General features: G+C 35.1%; 1 protein-coding gene across 1 annotated transcript; it reads right to left on the bottom strand.

Moving 5' to 3' along the window:
- LOC105440151 (suppressor of tumorigenicity 14 protein homolog) lies at positions 1 to 27021 on the bottom strand. Its single transcript, XM_030975547.1, has 13 exons — positions 27018 to 27021; positions 22595 to 22939; positions 21669 to 21776; positions 21180 to 21298; positions 20431 to 20665; positions 19665 to 19863; positions 18535 to 18812; positions 9076 to 9209; positions 6798 to 6957; positions 5697 to 6056; positions 5133 to 5501; positions 4644 to 4742; positions 1 to 2602 (listed from the first exon to the last, which is right to left on the bottom strand). Exons 1-13 carry the CDS (start codon positions 27019 to 27021, stop codon positions 2598 to 2600), a joined length of 2415 nt encoding a protein of 804 aa, XP_030831407.1. The 3' UTR covers positions 1 to 2597.
- Between the last annotated feature and the right edge of the window lie 881 nt (positions 27022 to 27902).

Here is a 27902-nt window from a genome sequence, read left to right as displayed (position 1 = left end):
TAGCAGCAACAGCAGCCGCATGTATTAGCAGTATAGTTTTAGTAATAATGCTGATGCAGATAATGCTGATAATGATTAAGATGATAATGATAATAATAATAGTAATAACAATGATAATAATGCTAATGATGGTGATGATGATTGGCTTTAATTTTACTTTAAGTCTTGAGGCTTACCTTAAGGATTTAGGTAAAACTGAGACCTATCGCCTGTAATGTAAACTGTAATTTTTAACGATTTGCATTTCCCCTATCCAACTAATATATTATAATTGACAACACAAAGAATTATACATGAAAATATTATAGCGCCACTTTTTTACCGATTAAGTTGCCTTATTCAATATTATTTAAACTGTACAATATATTAAATCATTTCATACCAAAAATTGTGATATTGTAATCATGAAACAATGGACAAAAACGCAATCAGCTGTTTATAATTGCTTTATTTTTTCCCAGAAAAGAAAAACAAGTAGTATTCAACAAATACAATTGAAAAGGCATAATTATGTGGAATATCAATACAAAGACCATACATTATTACGTAGTAATAATATCAATGATACCTTTCCGTCTTATATGGCGCATATCACATTACAATATTCCGTTTATATGCGCTTCCAAGTTCTAAAAAAATTACCTTGTAAAAGTATCCCGGCATTAGCTACGGCAACCGTTATAGGCTCACACTTATGTGTTCGAATGAAATAGTTTTACAAGGTAATACACATTTATCAAGTTTATTTGTCTTCCAGAAAACACGTGTGACAAAATATAATAGAGTATAATCACAACAGTACAATGTAGAATAAAGAAAGACGAGGAGACCTTGGTTGAAGCACAGCTTGTTATAAATTAAGGCCTCCTCATGTGATGTGACAAAGATAACTGATTCATGAATACAACAACAAATATGGAATATATAAAACTATTTACAAAATACTGTCAGAGAACAACTACCCAACGATGCATCGACCACAACATGGATGACTACAACAAGTACCGAAGATGCGCACATGGGAGGGCGATCTAATATAGACAACCCAAGCTGACAACGAATCGAGACATCAATGAGTTATTGCTCTCTGAGTGCAGAGGTCAAGTAGGAATATATGGTATATGTACAGATGGGAAAGAAGAAGAAAAAAAGAAAAGGGATCAAGGGGATTATGTCAAAGTCAAGAAATAACGAAAAATAGATCGAGAGCAGAGTTAAATATGCTACAGTACACACAAAGTAAAGCTTGATAACACATTCATGTGTCATCGACATACTTGTGAATATGAGCCTTCGTTAAAAAAGAAAATAACAAAACGACATGTAATCGTTTTCCTTATACATGTACCATGTTCATAGTAACGTCGAGAGAGGCAAGTATTGATCAAATGCCTAGTCAAATGTCATTGTACGCATCCGGCAAAGATTCGAACCCTCAACCTCCCGATTCAAAGTCAAGGACATGAACCATGACCAATACACATTACAATTGTTAAAGGAGAAAGTGTACATTCGCCACATTCTTATTTCAGATTACTCTCTATAAATATGTTATAAAATTCAATTTTTTTCCAGTATTAATAAACATCACCAGACTTTAACATAAAAACAAAACAAATAGTGCAACACGAATGTATTAGACTACATAAAGTAATATTATTTTTTTTATATATGTTATAATTATTTCTCTATCACCACAAATATGAAACACTTAAAGTATAATTTCTATATAAGAAAATACAAACAAACAAAATGGATAGGGGAATGTGACGTGTTTAGAAACCAGCAAAGCTACACACAAAAGCAGTACAGGGGCGTTTAGTAGGCCCCGGAATACATCATTATTTCATCTGATTTATTTCATCTATAAAAATGCACATATACCTTGTAAGGGACATGTAACAAAAAACATTTGGAATTTGATAGAAAATGTTGGTATTATCTCGTATATTTTCTATTCAATTCCAGATGTTTTGACATATTGACGGATTGTTGAGAGGATCAAACCCCATTACCGTAATAGAAAAAGCAATATGTTGTAATAATGTCAGTATTGAAGGGGAAAAAAACCCTGACCAAGTTTATCATTGTAGCTCATGTGAATTGGGTAAACTAGTTTGATATGTTCTATTAATGTCAATTATAACAAACAGCGTGAAAAAAATTATCATTCAAGTTATGGTTCAGTATTTTGAGCCAATTAGAGATCTGCCACATTGTCACGTGGTAAATATTCAAAAATAGAGAGGTTTAATATATACATGTATCCCATTTCCCGCATTCAATATCTTTATCATGACTTTGAAGAACAAATCTCTCCTATTAGGTAAATGCAAGGGGCACGATGTATACCAACAAAGAGAAAGGGAGAAAGGGAAATGAAAAATGAAAAGAAGTAAATAAAGTCTCCTGCCTAGTTCCCCCCCCCCGTAGGTAGCCTCGACAATTTATACTTCATCCATCTAATAAAATTACTGCCCATCCCAGTAATGCCAGAGGCCCCCGCTACACCACTGCCTTACTGAATGATTATATTCTTGTCTAGATGTCTCTTCTCGGTGCTATGTCTTGAGGGTATCGGGTCCATTTGTCTTGTCCTAACCTGAACGTTGGAGAAGAGAACAAGATTACATAAATATATGTACAAAATATAAAACGGTGCTTTCCACGCCTTGAAAAAGAGTTGAGTGAATTCGTCATCCTTGCACAGTCGATTTGAGAAAAAAATGGGACTTTGTGTAACATTTCTGTACAAAACAATGAGAGTGTAACTCGGAAAACAGCACTTTGTTCAAAATCAAGACTGAAACATTTTGCGCAGACCAATTTTCACGAGCTTTTCGAAATTAGGCAGCGCTCACCCAAGCATAACATATTGTAAATACTTTTAGTGCTATCAATATGCTGATGACACTAGTATATTTTTTCATCTAAAGATTTGAATAATACTGTCCGCGTTCTAAATAATGAGCTTAAGAATATATATGACTGGTTAAAAGCAAATAAATTGTCCCTGAATGTTGACAAAACTAAATGTGTTTATTTTCGAAAAACTAAATATAATATAGGATCTAAAATTTCCCAAATTTCCGATATAGCTAGCAATAACGGTCCTTTAATTAATAACGATAATATTCCCATTTATATTAATAATAAACTTATTCAATTTAGTAATTCCGTTAACTTCTTGGGTGTCGTATTAAATAATTGCTTGGGATTGAAGGACCATATCACAAATGTTTTACATAAGATCAGCAGAAATGCTGGCTTGATAAATAAGCTAAAATATAGTTTGTTACCCGAAAATTTGATAACTTTATATCATTCCATTATTTTTCCTTATTTGAAATATTGTAATATTGTATGGGCCACTAATGCAACACAAACTGAATTAGACTCACTATTTAAAGTTCAAAAGAAACGTTTAAGAATAGCTACCAATTCTCATTATCTAGCACCTTCCGCACCTTTGTTTAAGAAGCTATCGTTATTAAATATATATGATATAAATAAGCAAGAAATCGCAACATTCATGTACAAATATAAAAACAAGTTGTTACCTGCCCCCTTTTCAGACCTCTTTCAATATAATAGTCAAATTCATAATTATAATACACGGCTTTCCAACAAATTTCATTTATGGTCTGTTAAGTCTAGTTATGAAGCTAAATCAATGAGTTATCTAGGTCCTAAACAGTGGAATATGATTCCCCAAGTAATAACGAAATCACAATTCATATCTTCCTTTAGAAAACAATATAAAATCTTACTACTAAATAAGTATTAATCAGCACAGTTGTTGATTTTTTTTCTTTTTTTTTCTAATTTTATATCTGAACCCTCTTTCATTGTTATCTTGTTTTCCTTTCCTTTCTTTTCCCCTTTATATATTGTTTTTCTTCTCTCTATTTTACTTTCTCTTGTCTTATAGGTAGTTGAAGTGTTTGTACTTTGCTTATTTCACTTAATTTATTGTTGTGTGCTTATAATATGTTATATTTCCTTTTGTATTGTTTTTCATTCTTTAATGGGCGATCCAACTTCACAGGTTTTCGCAACCTTCATGGAAAGCCCCGCATATAACCTTTGTAAACATAGTTAAAATTTACTGTTACTTTGTATATTTTGATTTTTATATTGCGAAATAAAATTGAATTGAATTGAATTGAATTGACCCTCACCCAAATTAAGCATACACGGCATAATACACACAAAATCGTATAGTGCTCTTGCCAACAAAATTTGGTCTTAATTTTGAAAAAGGTACTGCTGCAAATTATTTATATATATAAATATATATTTATTTTCAGGGAAAAATTATGAGAGCTCGGTTAGCAGAGGTGTTGTGTTGTACTCTAGTTTCCAGACTGTGAACCATAAGGTACGGGCTTCGAATGCCTATTGCTGGGTAAATGTAATGATGCAACACATTTATCTACATTTGACCAAGGTGTAGGAAGTGGATACCTGGCAGGATTTATTCCTTGAATGCACCGAGCGCCTATGTTTGCCGGAGCAAAAAAAGGGGGTAATAGCATCCAAAGAGTATCCCTTAAGGGCGCATAGAGTGGTTCTATCATTATGTGATACATGATTTACAAGTAAGAAAAACTAATATTGTAAGTATGAGGGAGAAGACATACCTGTTTGACAGTAATCCCCTTTGAAGCCTTCGGGACAGAAGCACTGGAAACTTCCATGGATGTCTCGAAATGTTCCTCCATTCTGGCAAGGGTTACTTTCTGGAAAGTAGCATTGTTCATTTAGCAAAAGTAATGAAAGTATTGATATTCTTTCACCTCAAAATGGCTAAATTGTCTTTAGTTTTTTTGTAATTTGGTGGAGAAAAGCAAAATATTAGCAAAATACCTTGTTCATTTTACAACTTTAATAACGTAATAAAGATCGATATAGGTTTCACAATTTTGCAAATTGGTCGCGCAGAGGTATTTTGTTTTAGTTGTTTCTCTTATTGTTAATATATCAACTGTCGTGCTTTTTTCTTCATAAAAGTTCCCTTTTAAAACTATTTCAACGTATTTCGAGGTTAAAAGAGTTGTCCATGTTTGTTTTTATAGATTAATGAATAAGTTTATTAATGTTTTAATGTTAGAAAAAGATACATATCTCACCTTGAGTCCTTTCTGCTGTTAGATTCACCAAGAATCCACTTCCCATAAGCGAACCGACTGCTCTTCGTTTCCCAGTATCCGACACAAATCTAAACCACAATTTTCGAGTGGGGGAGGTAATATCTTCAGGCAATTCACTTCCAGTCAACTCCACTAGGATTGTGTATCTTACAGGACTCGAGCCGTAGCCCACGGTAAGCGAAGAACCGTCGGCGAGGTTAAAGAAGTCGAAACGCGCCCTCACGCTGTAATCCTGAGGAGCCATTATCCGCCAAATCTCGTGCACGCTGTCGCTTGCATCAAGAGGAAAGTCTGGTGAGCGGAGCTGTTGTACCGCAGACTCGTTCACCAAGATTAGAGGATTGTCATCTGTTACAACAAAAAAGGATTAGCACTAAATGTGGCAGAAATACAGGCATGTTTTGTTCCTACAATAAAAGACATACGAGAATAAATTAAGAAATATTGTATGTTTGTTGTGAAATAATTTTAAGATCATCTGATCATTCTGAAGATTCTTAAATCCCTAAAATTTCACCATGACACAAAGTCGAATCTTATTACCTCTCGGATCCACAGCGTTCAGTGTTGCCATAAATCCAACGTCAGAAATTTCGTAATTACTGGAGAATTTGAGCCACATATGGCGGCCATGTGACGTCACAATCGACCCTAACCCATAGCCCGTGAGCCTCGCAAGCTCTGTGTAACTCAGTGGCGTCAGTCCATCGCCCACAAACAAGATGTCGAAGTTCAATTCTGTAGCGAAGTCGACGATGTCCAGTCTGACGCTGTGGTTGACAGGGGCCGATACCTTCCAGACGATGTTATCACCGATGTCGTAATAAGAAGGGTAATTTGGAGAAGTGATGTTCACTGGGACGGCACGCTCAAGGGTGATTTCATTAACACCCGGTGTTTTTGCTGAAAGAAATATAAATGTAACCAGAATACTTATTATTCTTTTGTTTAATCTAATGAATAACGCCAAAACATATTTTTAAGACCACAATTTCAAGACGGAAATTTAACCTTGAAGTATGACTACTGTGAACTTATAATCGGGAGAATTCTGACTCCTATCGAAGGGCAGGTTGATGTGCTAGCCAGAGGGTCACTTCACTTCACAACTGCTGCTCCCAAACTATGGAATAACCAACCGATATCTCTTCGTAACCGCCAATCTGTCAATACCTTCAAAAATTATCAAAAAATTCTCCTTTTCTGTCAGCAATATAACTGTAAAGCGCATACGAACATGTATATGAAAAATGCGCTATATAAATACATTACTATTTGTATTATTATTATTATTAATATTATTATTATTTAGGTCAAAGGGGCCAGTTGATCATATAAAATAATGGGAAACAGAAGGCTTCAGAAAGCTACAATTGGCCAGTCGCACATACATTCCTTGGTTTAACCTTTAGCCAAAGTCCTCTCCATACAATCCCAAAACATTTCGAAGAATCAACTCCTCAGCAGTTTCAATGGCATGTAGAAATTCATTGGATTAAGTAATAAATCAGTAAAAGGCAAGCACATTTCAGTAGATGGTGGTGGACAAGGCTTTTGAAATAGCGCGTATTGTTTTTTGTTAAGGTTGTTGTTGTTCTTGTTGAAAATCTTCCCATCATATTTTCCCTGCACAAGGGTACTCACCTCCTGAGACCACAGCTGTAATAAATGACTGGAACTGTGAGATTCGGGTGTAAACGCCGGGCAAGAGTGATATTCCGCACTCTCCTCCATAGCTTGTTGTTCCGACCAGATGCCATCGACCATCATCACCCTCACAGGTCAAAGGCCCACCGCTGTCTCCCTGATTTTTGTAATCATGAACACGAGACAGTGAATTTAATTAGATGACTTGCAAACTATCATCATCTTTGAAAGAAATTTGCCCAGGCCCTCACGAAATCTAGCCACTTCAATAGCTTAGGAGACAACATGAAGGTTCCCGATCACTTAGAAATAAAACCCACTACCAACAAATGCGCTGTAGGACAGAAAGGTACAGAAAAAGCCCCATCCCTTTCTTGATTGACATACTAAATACCTCATGAAAAGTATAATAAGAGTGATAATAATAATTATACGATTGCCTTTGATGAATTTGTTTTGTTAAAATTCATTGATGATATCAAGATTGTGGATATTGGTGAACATCGTTATCGATGTATAGTTATTAAGGATGATGTTCGATTTACACATACCTTAGATTTGGATATTGATGAATCTTGACTTTTTCTTTCACCTCCTTCCATTTTCTCTCTTTTACTATATTACTCTTTCTCTCCTGTTATTCTTTCTCTCACATACTACCTTTTCTATCTCATTCCTCCCCCCTCTCTCTCTCTCGCTCTCCCACTTCATATACATATTATGATATACACATCTGCCTTTGCTTTTTTATTGCCTAATTCCTCGCATCCAACATTCTACATATATATATGATGTTTTAAATGTAAATAATAGCCTATTTGTATCTATTTGTGGACTCTGTATAGTGTACATGTATAATTTATCTTTTTTCACTTTTAAGTATTATTTTAAGCATACAACCTTTTTAAATGATGAATTGCATTTTAATTTTACAATATTCACATATCAATATATCATGTATTCGTTGTACCTGGTTTGCTCTCTCATCTGACGATGAAACATTCAAAAACACATACCTAAAGCCTTATTTCTGGCTTTCGTCACTCCTGATTCTTAGTTTTTCCCTTATGGTATTTTTTCTTCCAACACTAGTTCTTCCTCTCTGACTCCCACCTTTTTTCTCTCCCTTCTTGATTCTCTCTTTCCTCTCTCAATATGATCATCTATTAATCTGTGTGATTTTATACCATCTGATAATCCTAGCTATTTCGGTTTAAAATGTAAAAGAATATTAGTTGAATATATTGCGTTACTAATTTTGTATGCAGTTATTATTTTGTATAATGCTTTTTACAATGTTCATTAAAATCTGTTTTAATGTCAAAGATTCGTAAAAAATCGTTCAATTCAGCCTTTGGGCTGCAATGTGATTTTTGAATAAATAAACCATTATAAAACTAAATCAAATATGCTACGTAGGACCACACACATGTGCAGTTTTCGAAAAAGTGCATGTGTTTGGAACCTGGAAGTTTGATATATTAAAGAGGTAGTTAAAGTGTGCCCAATTTCTGAAACAAAGACAAAAAGGATATAAAATTGAAAATTACTGAGTGAAAAAGAACACCCTTGCAGTCAGTGTCACAGTCATGAGGGAAACGGGAGTACAGCCCAAATAATCGGTCTAATGAAAATAAAATATGATGGGAGAGCAGAAAAGCAACTTGGGTAAAAGGTAATGACTCAACCCTATGCCCTTATCTCCTTTCATGCTATCGTAGTAGAGAGGTTTGAGCACTATACTGAAAATTCAAAGGTCATTGGTTTGACTCCCGGCACGGCACTGATGTCCATTGACAAGGCCTTAATCTATATTTGCCACTCCGTACCCAGGATTGAATGTGGACACTGTAGGAGCACGAAGCCTGTGTGATAGTTATTGCGTTATGCCCTCACGATGACCCTGTGGTAGGAATACTCCCCAAAAGAGTGGGGATGCTGCACATTTTGCGTATGAATAAATCCGGCGTCCGGGATAATAATATCTTTAAAGCGCTTAGACACGGTATTTTGTCTTAAGCACTATACATGTATAAATCTAGATCTTTCATTATTATTAGTAGTAGTATTAGAAGTGTAAGTAGTACCAGTAGTTGTAGTAGTAGAAGCAGTAGTAGTACATGTAGTAGTAGTAGTAGTAGTAGTAGTAGTAGCATTCTCTTTAATTCAACCCTCATAACAGTTGCCTATTGTGTCCGATACCGCCGCCCCATAACACGTGTGCCCCCCCCCCCCCACATGGCTAAACTCAGGCTACGCCATAGATAGTAGTTACCTGACAAGTATCAATTCCACCTGGCGCATATTCAGCACATATCTCTTCTTCTGTCAAAACCCCGTCGTGTTCAGAATTGCACAAGTTTTGATCAAGAAGGTTCACCACTGCTTTTTTCAAGGTCGGCGTCAACGCTGCGAAAGATTAAAGTAAATCATCGTTTACATCTTCTGTAAGCAAACGAATTGCAAGTCAAATTATCATCAAATGTTTGAAACCATTTAAAGAGTTTTGGAAAGGTAGAGTGGTTTCAACACTGCTATTTAGCATGATTTTTCATTTTTTAACCATCCAATAAATACTGTATTTAATGAAATTGGGGGTTAATAGGGGTATCTAGTTAGGTGGATGAAATCATATTGGTTATGAATTTTGAGATCTACGTGAAGAAGAACTACTGAAGGGCATCTTTAAAGCTTCCCTGTTTGAAAGAGGCCTTTTGGATATCACATTCCTTTCAATCAGATAACCTAGAGAATTGATTGGCTTACCCCTGTAGGAATGGAGCAACCTATATCAGCAACTAAATAGTGAAGCACAGTAGTGTTGTTGATACAATTTCAATTCAATTCAATTCAATTGTTTCATTCATTGTAATTAAAATATATATATATATATATATATATATATATATATATATATATTCACAAATAAATACATGAAATACACGATGATTTAACCTGGGTAATGATATTAATAAACACCTTAGACTTAAAAAGAATGAAAATAAATAAATATGGGAAAACTTAAAGAAAATTCCTAGGTCCTTGTATTAGGCTAGCCCTCCACGAGCATAGTTTTCACAAGGCTGGATAAATATGAAGACAAAGAAGATCAAAATAATTAAACATATCAGAATCAACTTGCATACCGGAACCAAAAAACATACACATCATGTTTGAAAAGAGTGGCCGACAGTTTAAATCTCTTCCCGCTGCGCATATTCTTAGACGAAGTATTTTATTTTCAGTCGCCTCTCTTGACCCAGGCGTAAAGAATGTGTACTGGTGTAATGGAGTAATATATACTCTGACATGTGCTATAAGGTGATACCGGCACCCATATAAAAGTGAAGAAATCGTATTGCATGTAAGTACACACACACGCACACACACACTTCGTTTCATTTGAAAGATTCGCTTTACAAAATGGGAAATGTTCTTTCATTATTAGGTGGTCTGTCGTTTACGACAGATCATCTATTATTTTCTTCAGAATTTTTTTGGGGTGTTTATTTGAACCCCGTAAGTGATGTTTCCCTGGCATCTATTAACACAATGGAGACCATAAAAAGCAGTGCATGATAACGTCTTTTTAAATCAAGTAACAGTTAAATACACAGTTATATCCAGAGTAATCATGTGTTTGGTTAAGTTACCAGATGAGTTGAATATCTTCTCACAATATTTGCAATTGAAAGGGTTTCTCTCCAGCGTGCGTTCTTTTTTCTTTCTTTTTTTCTTTTTTTTTCTTCTTTTTTTTTTCCTTTTTTTTGTATGGTTTTTTTTTGGGGCCGCCCAAGGGGGGGGGGGGGGGGGTTTAAACCCCTAAACCCCCCCCCCCCCCGTAGATCCGCGCCTGTCTATACAGAGCGAATTTATTTTCCATTTCTTTTTCACATAATATAAACAATAACAAAACAATAATAAACGTAATGGTATAACAGAAATAAGCATTGAAATATCTTTGACATTGTTTTTTAGTCATTGTAATGCAAAATGATTTAATTATAAGAAATGGAAAAAACGGACCTACTTGAAAGCAAAGCTTGTTAGATGTAGGTTCGCACAATAATAATTATACTTTATACATTTATAACTTAATTTTAAAGAAAAATTACGGAATAAAAAAAAACATGACAGACAATAGAAAAACAAACAATTAACGAGACGAAAACAAATCAGAAACATTTGCAGAATGACAAGATGATGATGATAAATGAAGAATATAAGAATGAGAGAGTAAAAAAAACAGCAAAGGGGGAAGACAGGCAGGAAGATAAAAAGAAGACAGAGAGAGGGGTTTGAGGGAGACAAAGAAAGAGACAGAGAGGGAGAGGGGAACTACTTATTCTGATTCGTTTGCAACAAAAAGTGCTTGAGGGCATTTTTGAAACCACTTAATGAGGGCTTTTCTCGTAATGTGCCAGGAAGGGTATTCCAATATTTTGGGCCAGTGAAAGTGAAAATCCTGCTGGAAAATTGCGTTCTTGGCTTTGGTAGGTGATAACATTTCGCTATTCTCGTGGGGTAACTATGAAATTCAGTATTTTTGTTAAACATATTTGAGAGAACTTGTGGCAATTCATTTTTTTCTAGTGTATACATAAATATACCCAAGTTATAGGAAAAAAAGTCATGAATCTTCAAAACATTATTAGCGTGAAAGAGTTCATTAGTATGAGCGCGAAAATTGGTGTGAAAAATGATTCGCATTGCTTTCTTTTGCAATAGTAAAATTCTATTTAGTTGAGTTTTTCCACAGGGGCCCCACGCAAGTATTCCATAATTCAAGTAAGGAAGTACTAAAGTTGAGTATAAATTAAGCAGTATACGAGATGGAAAAAACAATTTTACCTTGTTCAAAATACCAATATTTCTAGAGATGATTTTACAAACATTATCAACATGCAGCTTTCATGAAAGTTTATCATCTACTATATATTATTCCCAGGAACTTCGTAGAAGAGACTTTTTGTATGACAGTATTATCAAGTACAATATTTCCTGGTAAGTTATCAATAATATTACTAAAAAGCATATAATTGGTTTTTAGTAAATTCAATGACAATTTATTTGCCTTGATCCAGTCAGCAACTTCTCGTAATTGAGAGTTAACCGTTCTCAGTAAAATTTCTGGGTCTTTGTGAGAAAAGAAAATGTTAGAGTCGTCAGCAAACAAAATAAAAGACAGGGTTGTTGAAGACATGTAAAAATCATTTATATAAACAATAAAAAGTAACGGACCTAAAATAGAACCTTGAGGCACGCCACATTAAATAGTCTTTATAGAAGAATGTGCATCGTCTATGAGAACGTATTGGTTTCTATTGTGGAGGTAGTTCATGAACCACTCTAAGGGTAATCCTCTGATTCCGTAGTTAGAAAGTTTGTAAAGAAGTATTTCGTGATTAATCGTATCGAACGCCTTAGAGAAGTCCAAGAAAACCCCCACCGTATGTTCGAAATTGTCAATAGAGCAAGCCACCTTATTTATTAGAGTCAAAAGGGCATGTGTTGTACTATGCTTTTCACGGAAGCCAAACTGTGCCCGATAGAAAATATTACTAGCACAAAAGAATTTTACAGTACGAGCATATACAATTTCTTCAAGAACTTTAGATAAGGATGTCAGCAAGGAAATAGGCCTGTAGTTTCCTAACTCTAAAGGATCTCCTTTCTTGAAGACAGGAACAACTTTTGCCAATTTCATCGATTGAGGCACCACCCCAGTTGTAAGCGATAGATTGAAAATATAAATTAAAGGTTGGACAATATCAAGGGTTATTTTTTTCAGGAGATAATTGCTTATTTCATCATGCCCAGAACTCCGCTTATTCTTCAATCCGTTAATTATGTTTATAATTTCACTTTCAAGAACTGATGTGAATTATATAGAAAGTGAATTTGGGGTTCCAAGAAAGTCAGTGAAATGCTTATTTGAGTCTGGTATTTTTTTAGCAAGGTTGAGACCAATATTTGAAAAATAATCATTTAAATATTCCGGGATTAGTTCGGTATTATCAATAACTTCATTATTAACTTTAATCTTTTTAATTGTGGAAAACTTGCTTTTCCCGTGTATAACACTTTTGATAACCTTCCAAGTATTTTTTAGGTAATTTTTATACAGTTCAAACTGCTTACAAAAATATTTTTGTTTAGCTTTCCTCAAAGTAGTAACCAATATGTTAAAATGTCAAAACAGAACTCAATTTGGAAGGTTTTAAAATCACTTACTACAAATGACAGCTCTTCATCAACTATTACCATTCATTCTAATGACACCCGGACTGCTGCTAATAAATTCAATTTTCATTTTGCAAATGTAGCGAATGACTTAATCAATGATTTGTCCGAACAACATGTAAACTATTATGTTAATACTTCTAATCCTGATAATTTGTTAATTTTTCATACAGTAAATGAAGATGATGTTTTAAAGGTAATACTGAAGTTAAAAAACAAGAAATCTGTTGGTGTTGATGGTATATCCACATTTATCTTGAAAACTTGTGTAAACGAATTGATCGAATCTATAACATATTTAATTAATAAGTCGATTTTAGATGGTAAAGTACCAACATCATGGAATATAGCTAAGGTAATCCCTCTATATAAAAAAGGGGACAAATCAAATCCTGATAACTATAGACTAATTTCTCTTCTTCCTTCTATTTCTAAAATCCTCGAAAAAATCGTCCTAATTCAGCTACTTAAGTTCATTCAAGTAAACAAAATGTTAGTACCTGAGCAATCAGGATTTAGAGCTAAGCACTCAACCACAACGGCATTGTTGAAAGTGACTGACGACTGGCTCCAAGCCATGGATTACGGACATTATACCGGGGTGGTATTCATCGATTTACATAAAGCCTTTGACATGGTCAATCACGAGCTACTTTTATCTAAGCTAGCTCGGCTTGGTATAGTTGGTAAATCTTTGGACTGGTTTTCAAGTTATTTGTCGAAAAGAAAAATCACTACTTTTTAAAATAATACATTTCGGATGAATATTCTATTAACAACAGGGTGCCCCAGGGGAGTTTGATTGGGCCAATTCCTCTTTGTATTATTTATTAATGACTTAGCTTCTGTATTTGACAAATGTGCTTTTCACTTTTATGGAGATGATACTGTTTTATATTTCTCTGATAAAGATCCAAAAGTTGTTGAGACAACTTTGAATTCCGAACTTACCAAAGTGAGTAAATGGATGAATAGAAATAAGTTGAAAATAAATTGTACTAAAACTGTATGCATGTCTTTTGGAACAAGACAAATGCTAGCAAGGCACGACGTTTTAAATTTAAGAATTCAAAATACGTATATTAAAAATGTAGAAACAGTAAAATACCTTGGAATTATTATTGATAAAGAGCTTAAGTGGAATTTTCATATTGAACAAATGTGCTCTAAAATTGGTAAAATGATAGGTTTTCTTGGTAGACTGAGACATTCTGTAAATGAATCTATTTTAAAAATTGTTTATTCCTCAATTATTCTTCCCCATTTTGATTACACCGAATAATCTGGCAGTCTGCCCCCAAAAAATATCTAGATATGTTGCAAAAACTACAAAACAGGGCAGGAAGAATCATATTGAAAATCAATCCATAATCTCATATTTCCACTTCTCATATCCATGAAGTTTTAAATTGGAAATTACTAAGTGTCCGCCAAGAAGAACATATATATATTATGATGTACAACATTTTTAATAATCTTATTCCTGAATATATCAAACGTCCCATACCAATCAAAACAGACATGTATTTTTTCCGTTCTATAGGTAATCTAAGTCTCCCTGGACCGAAAACCAATAATTGTAAAAGAAAATTTTATTACAGAGGAACTTCATTGTACAACAAATTACCAGCTAATAAGCACTACGCTTGTACGATTCAAAATTTCAAATCCAATCTGACAATTTTTTTCACAATATCTCAAAAATGTGCTCAATAATCTGTTTACCTTTTTCTCTTTCCTTTTACTTTATTTGTTCAGGGTTCGTGCGGTTCTGTATCCCTTATAAAATCCACTGAATTTGAATTATAAATGTAAATTGAATTTATTAGACTCGAAAATATAGTATACATGTTCAGTTATATCGTTTATGTTTTGTTTAATGTAATGTTTACATTGAATTTATATAAATCTAATTTCCCCATGATTGTATAAAATATCTGATTTTTATGTAACAGCTTTTTTTATCCGGACCCCATGGAAGAACAGGCGTATTTTGTTAATACGCCTGAAATGGGCTATCCGCCGTATATCTCATTTATGCATGTATTTGTATGTTGTGATGATTTTATACGGAAATAAAAACAAACAAACAAACAAACAATGTTCTTATATTCCGTATATTTTACCTTATCTTTATCCAATAGCTTAAATTTATACTTTAAATATAAATTGTTTTTTCGATTTATGGAACGTAAAAGAGCTTGCGTTACCCAGGGATTCCTAGGAGTCTTTTTGTAACTACTTTTTTTTTTATTACTAGCTGGAAAACAAGTGTCAAAAGCATCTTTTAAAAGATCCATAAAAGTGTCTAAAGATTGATCAACATTATCAATTTGATATATCACCGACCAGTCAGTATTTGTCCAAACCTAACAATATTTTCTTCAGAAAAATCACGTTTTTTAACTTTGACATTGGGATGCATCAGTGAAATGTTTTCAATTGGAAATTGAGTAAAAATAGGGAAATGGTCCGAGATTTCAGACAAGATTATACCTGATTTTGGAAAAAAATTAGCATTTGTTAAAATATTATCAATAAGAGTAGCAGTGTTTTCTGTAACCCTCGTTGGCTTAGTTATAAGTGGTAGAAAACTAGCTGTTAGGAGGGTGTCGACAACATTTTGGACAAATGTATCAGTGGCGTTGTTCAATAAATTTATGTTATAATCTCCTAAAAGGAAACACGTTTTATTTAACATTAATGGATGCAGTAATATTTCATGGAAAACACGAGAGAAATCGTCTTGGCTCGAATTAGGAGGTCTATAAATTGTTCCTATTACTAGAATGTTTTTATTGTTTGGCACAATGACTTCAACAAATACCGTCTCAATGAAATTTTCCATCCGATTTAATTCTGGTTGTAGCTTATATTCATATTCTTGAGACATATACATGGCGACACCACCTCCGGACCGCTCTAATCTATTATTTGTAATAATATCATAACCTGGTAGTGAGCATAAGGAAGAAGACATGTCGTCAACAAACCAAGTTTCAGTCACACCAATCGCAGGTGGTCTGTTGTCAACAGACCACCTATTGATTTCGTCAGAATTTTCTTTCTTCTTTATTCTTTTCTTTTATTTCTCCCCCTTTTTTGTTCCTAGGATAACTTTCAATTTTGGCACAGTCATAGGTCATTGTCATGAGACGTGACAGGAACATTTTCAGGGTCATCAAATTATCGTGACGTCATCCAGGGGCCATTTTGTGAAATCACATTATCCATCATATCTTCATGATGCGTACTCAAAGTTCATTCATATTCATATCACATATACTTCAGGTCAAGGGTCAACAGGTCATGTCATCAAAGGTCAAACAAAGGTCATGACGCGTGCAAACGCGCGCGTCAAAATTTAAAATCGCTCAAAATCACTTAATTATTTAACGAGAGTACGAATCAGGTCATTTTAAGCATTTCAACATTTTCCGTTCGTACGTGTCCCCGCGCGCGTTGTGCGTGCTTACAGCGCGCGGAAAGGGTCAAATTCATTTTTTTTCCCAGTCATTCTTGACCTTTCATAAGGCCGTGAGCGCGCGTCAAAGTACAAAATCCGCGCGTGCTGCTATGGTCAATATAATGCAAATTTGATCAAAAACATGCCATTTTAAAAACCGAAATAGCTCTTCAGATAGTTCATCGACCCCCAATTTTTATATCCTGGTTGGAAAAAGCATGAGTTGGAGATATGATTTCATACCACCCTGACTCGTACAAAGTGAAACAAAGTCTTCATATTGGCATCTAATCTCAAAAAAATGTATTTTGTTGATGACGTCATTTTTGTCTTTGTTTAATTGAGATTATCTCGCTTATCGGGGATCAATTTTCTCCCAGATTTTGATGTGTTGTAGCTGAGATAATTCTCTACAAGAAATATGTCATTTTTTTTCATTTGGATGACGTCATCATAGTAAAATATTTGATTAAAGGCGACAATGCATAATTTGTCATATTTGCGTGTTATGTCTAAGGGAGGTGACTTTTTTCAAAACATGAATCTGCATGACAGTGTGTTTTGACCAGTATCTCGGTTGTTATTCAACACTTTTCTCCCAAATTTTAGTATGTTGTAGCTGAGACTCTGGGCTATCGGTAATATTGTCTTTGTTTTTTGATCACATGTCGGGAAATGTCGGGAAATTTTCGATTCAAAATGTCATTTGAAAGTACTCAGAGACTAATTTTCTGCCAATGGGACGTCACCGTCTATAAATAGCACGTAACCGAGTCTGTAAAAATCTCTTTTGTATTTCTTTCTGTATGAATTTTGTGTTCAAGATATCTCAAAAACGGAATCACCAATCATCTTCAAATTTGTACAGTATCTTAACCATGATCAGGAATGGATACAGTAACCTTTTCAGTCTGATCACCCAACCATGACGTCATCTAGGCGCCATTTTGTGATTTCGCTTCATCATTCATATCTTCATAACCATTCATCATAAATTAATCAAATTCAGCACACATAAACTTCCGGCCATTGTCTAACATACTAATAATCCACGTTGCCGTGCACGTCACGACGCGCACGTGCACGTGTGTCAAAATGTTAATTGATGACATCATAATGTCCTTCGTTCAATTGAGGTTATCTCGCTTACCGGTGATCGATTTTCTCCCAGATTTTGATATGTTGTAGCTGACATAATTCTCCACGAGATAAATACAATATGCTTGGATTTTGTTGATTTTCGACTATGTTGTAGCTGAGACTATATGCTATCTAAATCACCCCTCATTTTTTCGTTAAGATGTCAGGATCACGCTAATGATCATCATCATTATTATCATGATCATCATCATAATGATGATAATCATCATCATCAACATCACATTGATCATGATCATGATCATCATCATCATTATCATCATAATCATCATTATCATCGTCATCATCATCACCATTATCATCATCATCATCATGACCATCATCATCATGATCATCTTTATCATCAACATTATCATGATCATCATCATTATCAGTATGATCATCATCATATCTTATTTCATTAAATTTCATTATGATCATGGTTTTGATCATAATCATTTCTCGATATTTTGTTCATCAGTTAAGTTATCACTTCAGTTCAGGTTACAGTTCAATCTATCAGTTCATCAGTTCATCAGTACTTCATTCATCAATTCATATCTTATATCCTAATACATCATTTTACATTAACATTATTATATTGGATAATTGAATTGAAGATGAGCATGATCATAAGAATTGAAGACAGACCACCTAATTCGTCCCCATGACGTATTAAATGTCTAGTTATTATTATTATCATTATCAAAGCCTCATCTGTTGCTGTCTTCAAAGTTTTGAAGACAGGATTAAAATGTTTATTCATTATGTTTTGTCTGTATAGTAGCACTGTTAGGAGTTTTGTTCTTATTACAGAGCAGTAGACTGGCTGCGCTATATAAATTAATCTAATTATTATCATTATTATCAAATATAAGTAAAACTTACAGTACATACGTGGGCCTTCCAGTGTAGTTCCCCATCCAGCGACGAGGCAGCGACGATAGTCCTTGAGTTCATCCGAGGATTCCGACAGACACGCGGGTCTGACGTAGTCACTGAATGTCACCGGTTCAGCAAGTCGTATCAGAGCGATGTCGTTGATGAGCCAATAGGGGTGGTACTCGGGATGGACGTAAATATCAGCCATCTCAACCACTACCTCGTTGTCGGAGCCATCCGTCAAATGTGCGTTCCCAAAAACTACACGATCGACGTAGTTATCACTATAAATGATAGTGGATGTAAAATCAGTGATTTTTAGAAGGGCGAAATATAATCATGTATATCAAAAGGACATCTTAATGGAGCTGCATTTATTTGAGCATAATATATATTATATATTAACTGTAGTCTCATACATGTACATCATGACTTCATTATATATTACAAACGTTGTATCTGCTATGTCTCACAGGGAAATTAACTAGCTCCTAATACATCGGACGTTATACGGCCATGTAAATGTATGTCTCTGAATTAAACATAATTCTGTAACGACACTGAAGTGAAATCCCGTCATCTGATAGTTATAGTCGGAGGGGATAACGCTGCCGTCCGTCCTTCCGTCCTTCCGTAACATATCTGGTTTCCGATCGATAACTTTAGTAATGTTTGACGGATTTTAATGAAATTTGACATGAAGGTACATGGTATCAAAACACAGCGTAAGTTAAATTTCGGAGTATGTAGGTCAAATGTCATAGCTCATTAAATATGCGAATCTGGTTTCCATTCGATAACTTTAGTAATGTCTGACGGATTTTAATGAAATTTGATATGAAGGTACATGGTATGAAAATACAGCCTAAGTTCGATTTCGGAGTATGAAGGGTCAAAGTTGAAAGGTCATAACTCATTATATATGCGAAAATACCTACTTATATATGCGAAAATGTGGTTAACTTCCTTGCCTAGTAATATAATAGTATAGTCTAATGGAGGTAACTTGTTCTGACGTATTTCGCCATTTATACCCTGCGAGGGGATGCTACGCTTTATATATCCCTGTGAAGGTAAGGTGTCAATTTGCTTTCATTTCCACAGAGCAAACGATTTAATAGTGGCATCATACTTACACACAGTGAGCGGCGGTAAGAACCCATTGAGAGTTGATCAGGGTAGACCCACACCAATGTCCTCCAAAATCCAATCCTTCGATGCGGAGTGAACCAATCCAAGGTAATTCCCCTGGGCGTGCGTTGGTACCACCAATAACCCTGGATTGGTCTGGTGCGTATGCAGGGCGTGTCCCGCATATGTTGATACCGAAAAGATCTGGGGGAGGGAAAAAGTCGCAAGTCAGTGGCACAACGACGGGAAGGGAAGGGACATCCACCCAATTTGAATAGCACCCCTTTGCCTCCCCCCAAAGCAAATGAAACAAAACAAAGCATAAATCGAAAATAAAATGAAAAGAGGAGGGAAAAGGATGCCCAAAAAAGATGATAGACCACTTTTGAATACCCTCCAATCTACCTCTCATTTGGTTGCTGATTTTCATGTTTCTCTAAAAACCCACTTGGCAGTAAGATCAGTGCCGCCATCCCCATCTCATTAGCTGTACGCCACTGCCACATGTGATGAATTCAATAGAAAATGCTGACATCTTAATTTTCTTCGGTTTTATGAACTATCATTTATAAACACTTTAGTGCATCTTGTTAAGTCCAAGCATATTATTAACTCGATATCATCAACATGGTTATGTCTGCATGGCATGGGCGTAGATCTGTAATTGATACCTATTGTTCAGGGGGGGGGGGAATGATCTATTCACTCACCCCCCCCCCGAACAATAGGTATTACGTAAGGATTGACGCCCATATGCTGCATGGTCTTTACCTCCCGCAGAGCCAAAACAGCTCCCATCTTCTTCCTGTTCATCGGTAAACATGGAACAGTTGACGGGCCAAGGACGGTCGAGGAGTTGCTCAAAGGATGCCTTGCAGGCATCAGTGACTGCCAAACAGTCGGAGTAGCACACCCGATGGGTGGGGCCGTTATGGGTGCATTCCGGATAGTAAACGGAGCACATGAAAGGGAAAAGGTGATCATGGCACGATGATATAGTATCTGCCTATGGTAGGTCATTAGAAAGAATAAACTTTGAGGATTTCACGTCAGGATTTTCAAAGGCAATTGCAACATAGATGTCATCAGTGTAGCCAGCAGCTCTTGCAAGTGGTTGGGGGGACCACGTGCAGACAAGAATAACATAAATTATGTGTTTTTAGACAAACAATAAATATTACATCAAAAAAGATCTCCAACATATTTTCAGTCGTTACGTCTCTGAAATATACATCAGTCTGTGTGATTATCCTCGCTACCATGCATATCCCCTCGAAAAGAATCACCTATACAAAAAAATAATTATTGAATGCGTATTAACTAATACCAAGTTCATTGGTATATATATACAGGTCAATAATCGTAGTAAGACAATGTTCTACTAAAGTTAAAACTAATTAATTAATCGTTCCTGGCATTATCTATGAAAACCACCAAAAATCTGGACAAACCCATCAGTAATAAGGAATCAACTCAACATTCCTTTATAAAGCAATTAAAAAGACATTCCGCTGCTTTACCATGTCTGTAAAGCTTCCCGCTGCAGCGTCTGCTGTCTCTGCGTTCCGATTCGGGAAAAAAGTCAAATCGTAGGCCAGGCTCTGTCTACATATATCAAATTGAACTTGTTCGCAGTACGCTGGGTAGGAGAAAAATCGATCAATGAAGGGTCAAAAACATCGATAACATGTCAGAGAAATCAGAAAGCAGACAACATATAGAAACATTAACAGCAAAAAAAAAGGGCAATCAAAATAATTCAACCGCTGAAGGTCATGAAAGGCTTAATGTGTTTGGGAAACTGGTAAACAAAAACTCAGGAGAAAAAAAAAACCTCTCTCTAAAGTAAAACTCCAGAATTATAGAAACTCCCTCAATATATAGAGATAACATAGAAATTCATAGATGGGTGTGCAATTCACTTTAAGGAAATGTAAATTTTATGTAACTACATGCATAACGATAGGAATTAATTGAGAAGCGAAAGTGAACGTTAAATCCAAACTTACGACAGTATTCCTCATCTGAGAAATCGAGACAGTCGTTATTTCCGTCACACCTTGCCGATTCGCTGATACACAGTCCACTAGAACATTGCATTTGACCGCTGCTGCATCCTGTCATGAAGTATTTAAAGCATAGAATTATAGATAATCTCAATTCTAGTAAGCAATTTTTTATTGTGTACTTTAACTGATTGATTTTGAATAACGTAGTAAGAAAAATAATAGCTACATTTATATTGCACACACATTCATCCCAGAGGAAGCTCAGAGCGCCTACAAAGTAATATTATTACCCTGGCTTTAGCCCAGTTGCCCTGAGGCGTTAAAAGGTTTCAAGGAATAAATTCCTACCGGGTTGCCATTTACTATGTCTGGAAGGATATTAACAAAGATAGATTAATGTCTTGCCAAAGGACCTAATTAAGTGCCTCGGCGGGACTCGAAACGCTAACCATATGATCCACAGTCCGGTGACTATCTACAAGACCTCGACACCTCTTAATGATACAGACCTGTTATGGTCATGCGATTGCATTGTGAAAGAAACGTTGTGGAATCGATCAGAAAAGGTTGATCATTAAGCATATAAGTATTGGTGTGTAAGGTTCTGGAATCATCAAAATGATAAGAAATTTGGCCCAGTCTTCGTAAAGTTACAAGCACTGTACACAAAAAGATGTATATGGGACTACGCACACGTGCGCGACACGTGCATTTATCTCTCACACACCAATAGATAAACTAATTTACCAAATATATCAATTAGTAGGCGGTTTCCCGGCAAATTTTTTTATCACCATGTATTATTCAAAACATATTCTTTCACATGATTGGTAATAAGAGTTTCCATTTTATTTTTTGAAATTGGGGCGTTTCCAATACTAGTCTTTACCTTTAAGAAGCAGAAACTATGGCTAATTTGATCTTACCAGGGTTTAGTATAGCTGTGACACGAAGACTAAAGCCAATATCACCCCTTGAGACATCCGTGGTAAACCTGACCCACATAGAGTGCCCGGGTGCAGCGGGTTTACTGGAATAGTCATACCCAGTCAGTTTCTGAAGCTCCCAAGAACCAGGTTCATTGGGACCAGGCCCATAACCAATGTACAAGTAGTCGTAGTCCGTCTCTAGGGCTAGGTCTAGAATATGTATCTGGAGGATGTGACCCTCTGGAGCCGTGAGTACCCAAGTAAGGTCGAGGTTCGAGTCGTAGTAGGATGGATAGTCGGGTGAAGATATGACGGTGCTTTCTATCACAGTGATGCTGGTATCTGTGCAATGAATTAATAATAATAATAATAATAATAATTATAGTAGCAATGAAAATAATAAAATAATAAAATGATAATAAAAGTGATTTAAAAAAAAGTAATAAACAATTTTTACCAAGGAAGCCAAGGCATTAACGATGTTCTTCCTGAGAGCCCTGCAATTATTCTTGAAGAATCAAGTTTAGACAAGGTTGTATGACACATGCTCCTGTGCCAACTGCTCCTCGGTAATTTCCTTCACTAACCGAGTTCCTTACTTTAAACCTAGAGCAATCACTGTACCTAACCCTGACCCAAAACCTCAACGCTTTAGGAAAGAAGCTGATACATTAAGCGTTACGTTAACCTTGGCATAACAAGTCATATGGTACCATATTGAAATTCACAGTTCATATAGGGAGCTAATGTAGATTTTCTTTCTGTTACATTCGGTGATCAAACCAGAGAACATGTACAAAATATTCACAAATTAAAAAGTCTACCGAAATAAAGGACGGGGTATAAATAATATTTCCTTCCTGAATAACTTCCAATTGTTTTGTTTAACCTGACTGCTAAGAAAGTATGTGTATGCTTGTAAGTAGGGAACCAGGGAAACACCGACTTTAAGTCCTCTCCGAGGTACTTGCTAATGAGGATTAATACCTTACCGAAGAGCACAAGCGTCGACTTGGTTTCGAACCCGTGACCTCCAGGTGACGAGACCACTGCTCTAACACCGAACCATCACTAAGTACTACTCTTGTTTTAGCCGAGAGGCCAAATGTGTAGCCCTCAAGTATATCAGATATCAGATACACATTGTAATTTTTTCATCATTGTGTCTGTAAAATGTCGCCTGGCCGGGATGATCCCCAAGGGAGTTAAGTAAAAAAAATATAAAAAAATGCAACGTTTTTGTGCAATTTTTATGTTGTAAAATATAATCATGTATTCAAATTTATATGAAATATGCTTTTTTTTCATAAACAAGGACCAGATACATAGAAATTATTAAGTTCAATGTATACCAAATCCACAATAGCGAAGAGCACGTTTTAATGTGTATGATATCAATCATTTCTACGAAGTACGCATTAATAACTTCAAATCAGCAATATTTTTTACATTTTTATGAAAGATTATCATCTATTTTAAATTATCAAGTTTCAACTACATGACATTTTGTAAGTAAAATATTAATGTGTCTAATTAAGAAACATTTTGACGACGAAATACTTATTCATTCAGCTATTTAGCAAATCGTTTTCCATGGTCAGTTAAATTGGAATAATACTAGTATAAGAATTATCTTACCTGTATTTTGTGCAGATGTATACGGCAGAACAGAGACAGCCAATAACCCCAAAACGATAAACATTATCCCCATTTCTCTTCGTGAAACTTCTCCACCTATGAAAATAAAAGAATGTTTGATTATCGTGTAAAAGTTTCTAATGATTCATAGTACAGTGCGTCCCAGAAAAAACGAAACCGAGAATTATCGATGTTTTATCATAACTTAGTCACATTTATAATTAATAAATGACACATATTTGGAAAGCTTAGATACTCATCTTCCATTTGATGCAACCCATTATAATGCATATTTCACGCATGAGTGTTCAAAATCAATTTGAAGAGAGGAAACCAAAAAGTCATTTGGCGGATGGTATCTGAATTTCAAAGAGAAATCACATTTTTAGAAAGTTGAGTTTCTGCCCTTTCATATGACACCTCAATCAGGAAGAATGAGCAAGGAATGACAAATTTTTGTTAGTTTAAAGTAGTGCTTGCATTTCCATAATTGTATCAAACGAATTCGTTTTCACTGGCTGCCTGCCGTAGCAACAAACAACATGTACAAAAGACTTAACTCCGTTTCGTTGACAATCAGCCATGCATGCATTCTTTCGTCTACGGCTGATTGTCAACGAAACGGAGTTAAGTCTTTTGATAATTCCGTTTGTTCCTACGACAGGCATCATTACTTAATCACAATTATAATTTTTTCTGGGACGCACTGACTCCAGTTGTCCAAATTCAATAACAACGACACCTCAAATAGAATTTATAAAAAATTAAGAAGGAATTATAATCCACTCAAGTAGTTAGGTATAGGCCTATACCTAACTAGAAATTAAACAAGAATGTGATCGATTGAACTGGTCAGTGAAACTTAAAAAGGTTAAATCGATCCTAAATATCTGGTAAAGTTGTTATAATCAAATCACTTATATTTTCACAATTTGTGTATGTTGCTTCATTATAACCCATTTTCTCTTAAACTAATTGTTGACTTGAACAAATTGATTAATAATTTCCATTGGAATTCAAAAAGAGACAAGATAAAGAGATCAGTCCTAATACATACAACTGAAAATGCAAGCCTAGGTATGAAAGACTTGGATTCCAAGTTTCAATCCCTGCATTTAGCATGGTTATCAAAGTTCTTAGAAAATAACCAAGATACACCGTGGAAATTTATGTCTAAATTCTGGATTGGAAAAATATGTCCGTTTTCATTGATTTTAAAATCAAACTGTTCTCGCAAAGATATTTTGATTTTATGTTCAAAACACAATCTACCTGAGTTTTATGTTAATTGTCTCGTATGCTGGAGTGAACTTAAATATATTGACATTTTGCATGTCGAAGATGTTATAATTAAAGTGTTATGGTACAACATAAACATAAAATTTGATAGTAAAACCCAATTTTTTTAAAGAATGGTTTAAAATGGTATCGTACTAGTTGATAATATTTGCAGAAAATCGACATTTTAAGACACGAGATCATATTTGTAATGTATTTGGTTCGAATTCCTCATTGGTTGACTTTAAGTATACGAATCTCAAAAAGACAATCCCTAAAGTTTGGATAATACGAATTCATGAAGTCAACCAGCATGCAAATGACGATAGAGGTACTATACAACATTATGACAATGAATTCTGCGAAATTAAAAAAACTGTCAGGTGATGTCATAGGATTGTCAACAATGAAATCGAAACATTTCTATAGTTCAATGAGTGAGTTTAGGAAAAGTGTTTTAGCTGTATTAACACACTGGGAAGAAAAATTTCACCTTCCAATTGATTTTGACTGGTAAGAGATATTGAAATTTAAGTTTAAAACAATAAAAAACAATAAAATGAAGCAAGTAAATTTTAAAACACTTCATTGAATTTTACCGTTCAGATATAATTTATGTAAATGGAAAATTGTAAATGAGAACTCATGTGCTTTTTGCAAAGTAACTGAATCGTTTGTTCATGTTCTTTTAGAATACCCCGAAGTAGTATTATTCTGGAAACGCGGTGTTGCATGTATTCGTTATACCTTCAAAGAAACGCTGATAATAAACGAAAAATACCTGATTGATGGTGCAGATTCAAATTGTTCAAACACTAAAGATATAGACGTAATTATTACATATGCACAATATGCAATATACAAAATGTACTACTTTCAGGACAAACGTATAACAGTCGTTTTTAAAACTACTGTGTTTGGATAACATTTCATATGTTAATACCCTTCAACATTATACTCCTTGATTTAATCTGATTGTAAAGATTTCAAGATTTGAGGTGTAATTAAGTAAATGTATATTTTTGTTTGAATTATTTGTTGTTAAACATATTTTATACCCGAATAAATACCTCTGAAGAGGAAATTATATTTGTTTTAAGTAAGAAGAAAGGTGTTACAGATAAACTCAAGTATATAACATATATGATTTGTTTATATTCACTTGTGAATCAAAGACCAAGTTAAGTTAAGGAACCCACAAGAAATAGCAAAGCTTGTTGGTTCACATGGCTTGAGGCTCCAAGGGCCCTATTCAAATTTCAAATGTACATTAAATAGGTTTAATACTTCAAACTCATAATACAAATTAAAACAAAAGTGGTTTAAACAAAACAAAACTTTTTTTTAATATTTTTTTTTACATTCTTTCAAATTTTTAGAACAAATGTGCCAAAGTTGGAGATTTTAGACAAAAGTGCAATTTTTTTCAACTTTACCACCAAACTATACAAGCTTTAGCTTAAAGAAACCCAACTGTATGTCCTACCATGGCTTATTCACTTACCCATAACCAGAAAAGGGTCTGTACAGCCGAGCAAGAGCCTGCGAATACACGGATCTCGATGGGTGCACCAGCAACCGAGGTGGACATCCAACATGCAGAAGGAGAAACCGATCGAGTAAATCAGTTCTGCATAGCCACGACTGACAAACACGATTAATATGGAAAGGACACACACGCACACACGCGCGCGCGCGCGCGCTCACACACGCACACACGCACACACACACACACGCACACCACTCTAGTCTGCAAACAAAAACCTTGGTCAGTCGTAAAAGAGAGTCTGCACTATAAGACTACCATAGGCCATGTACTATAGCTGCTCATGGCACAACCAGTAGGTAGTTGGGCTAGGCTTCTCTCAAGGCACAATGATTTTTGATAAAGTTTCAAATTAGGGTCTGTGCTTGCAGACTAACACCACTCCCCCGCCCCCCCCCCCACACACACACACACAAGCACACTCTCTCTCTCTTCTCCCCCCTCTCTCTCTCTCTCTCTCTCTCTCACTCACTGAGATATTTTTCCCTCATGGAAATGAACTACATCAGAGGCAGACCTAGCTGTAGTAGAGGTAAATTACGGGATTTTCCACGAAGCACGCTGCACAAGGAGCTGAGGTGTGCACTGGTTTCGGTGCTGCATGTCAATGCTTCAAGGGGTGGCGGGGGGCTTAATTAGGAGCGCGAGCATTCATTTTGAAGAGGCAGGAAATATGAATTAAACTCACTAGAAGAAGAAGAAGAAAAATAATAATAACGATAATAGTAGTAACAGTAATAATAGTAATAATAATAGTAATGATAACAATATTAATAATATTAACAATAATGATGATAATAACAATGATAATAATAATAAGAATAAGAATCAAGAATTCCATCA

The sequence above is a fragment of the Strongylocentrotus purpuratus genome, unplaced genomic scaffold (genome assembly GCF_000002235.5).
Source record: "Strongylocentrotus purpuratus isolate Spur 01 unplaced genomic scaffold, Spur_5.0 spur5_scaffold_8, whole genome shotgun sequence".
In the NCBI taxonomy this organism is placed as follows: Eukaryota; Metazoa; Echinodermata; class Echinoidea; order Camarodonta; family Strongylocentrotidae; genus Strongylocentrotus; species Strongylocentrotus purpuratus.
The sequence above is the reverse complement of the archived record's forward strand: the minus strand, read 5'-3'. Positions and strand labels throughout refer to the sequence as shown.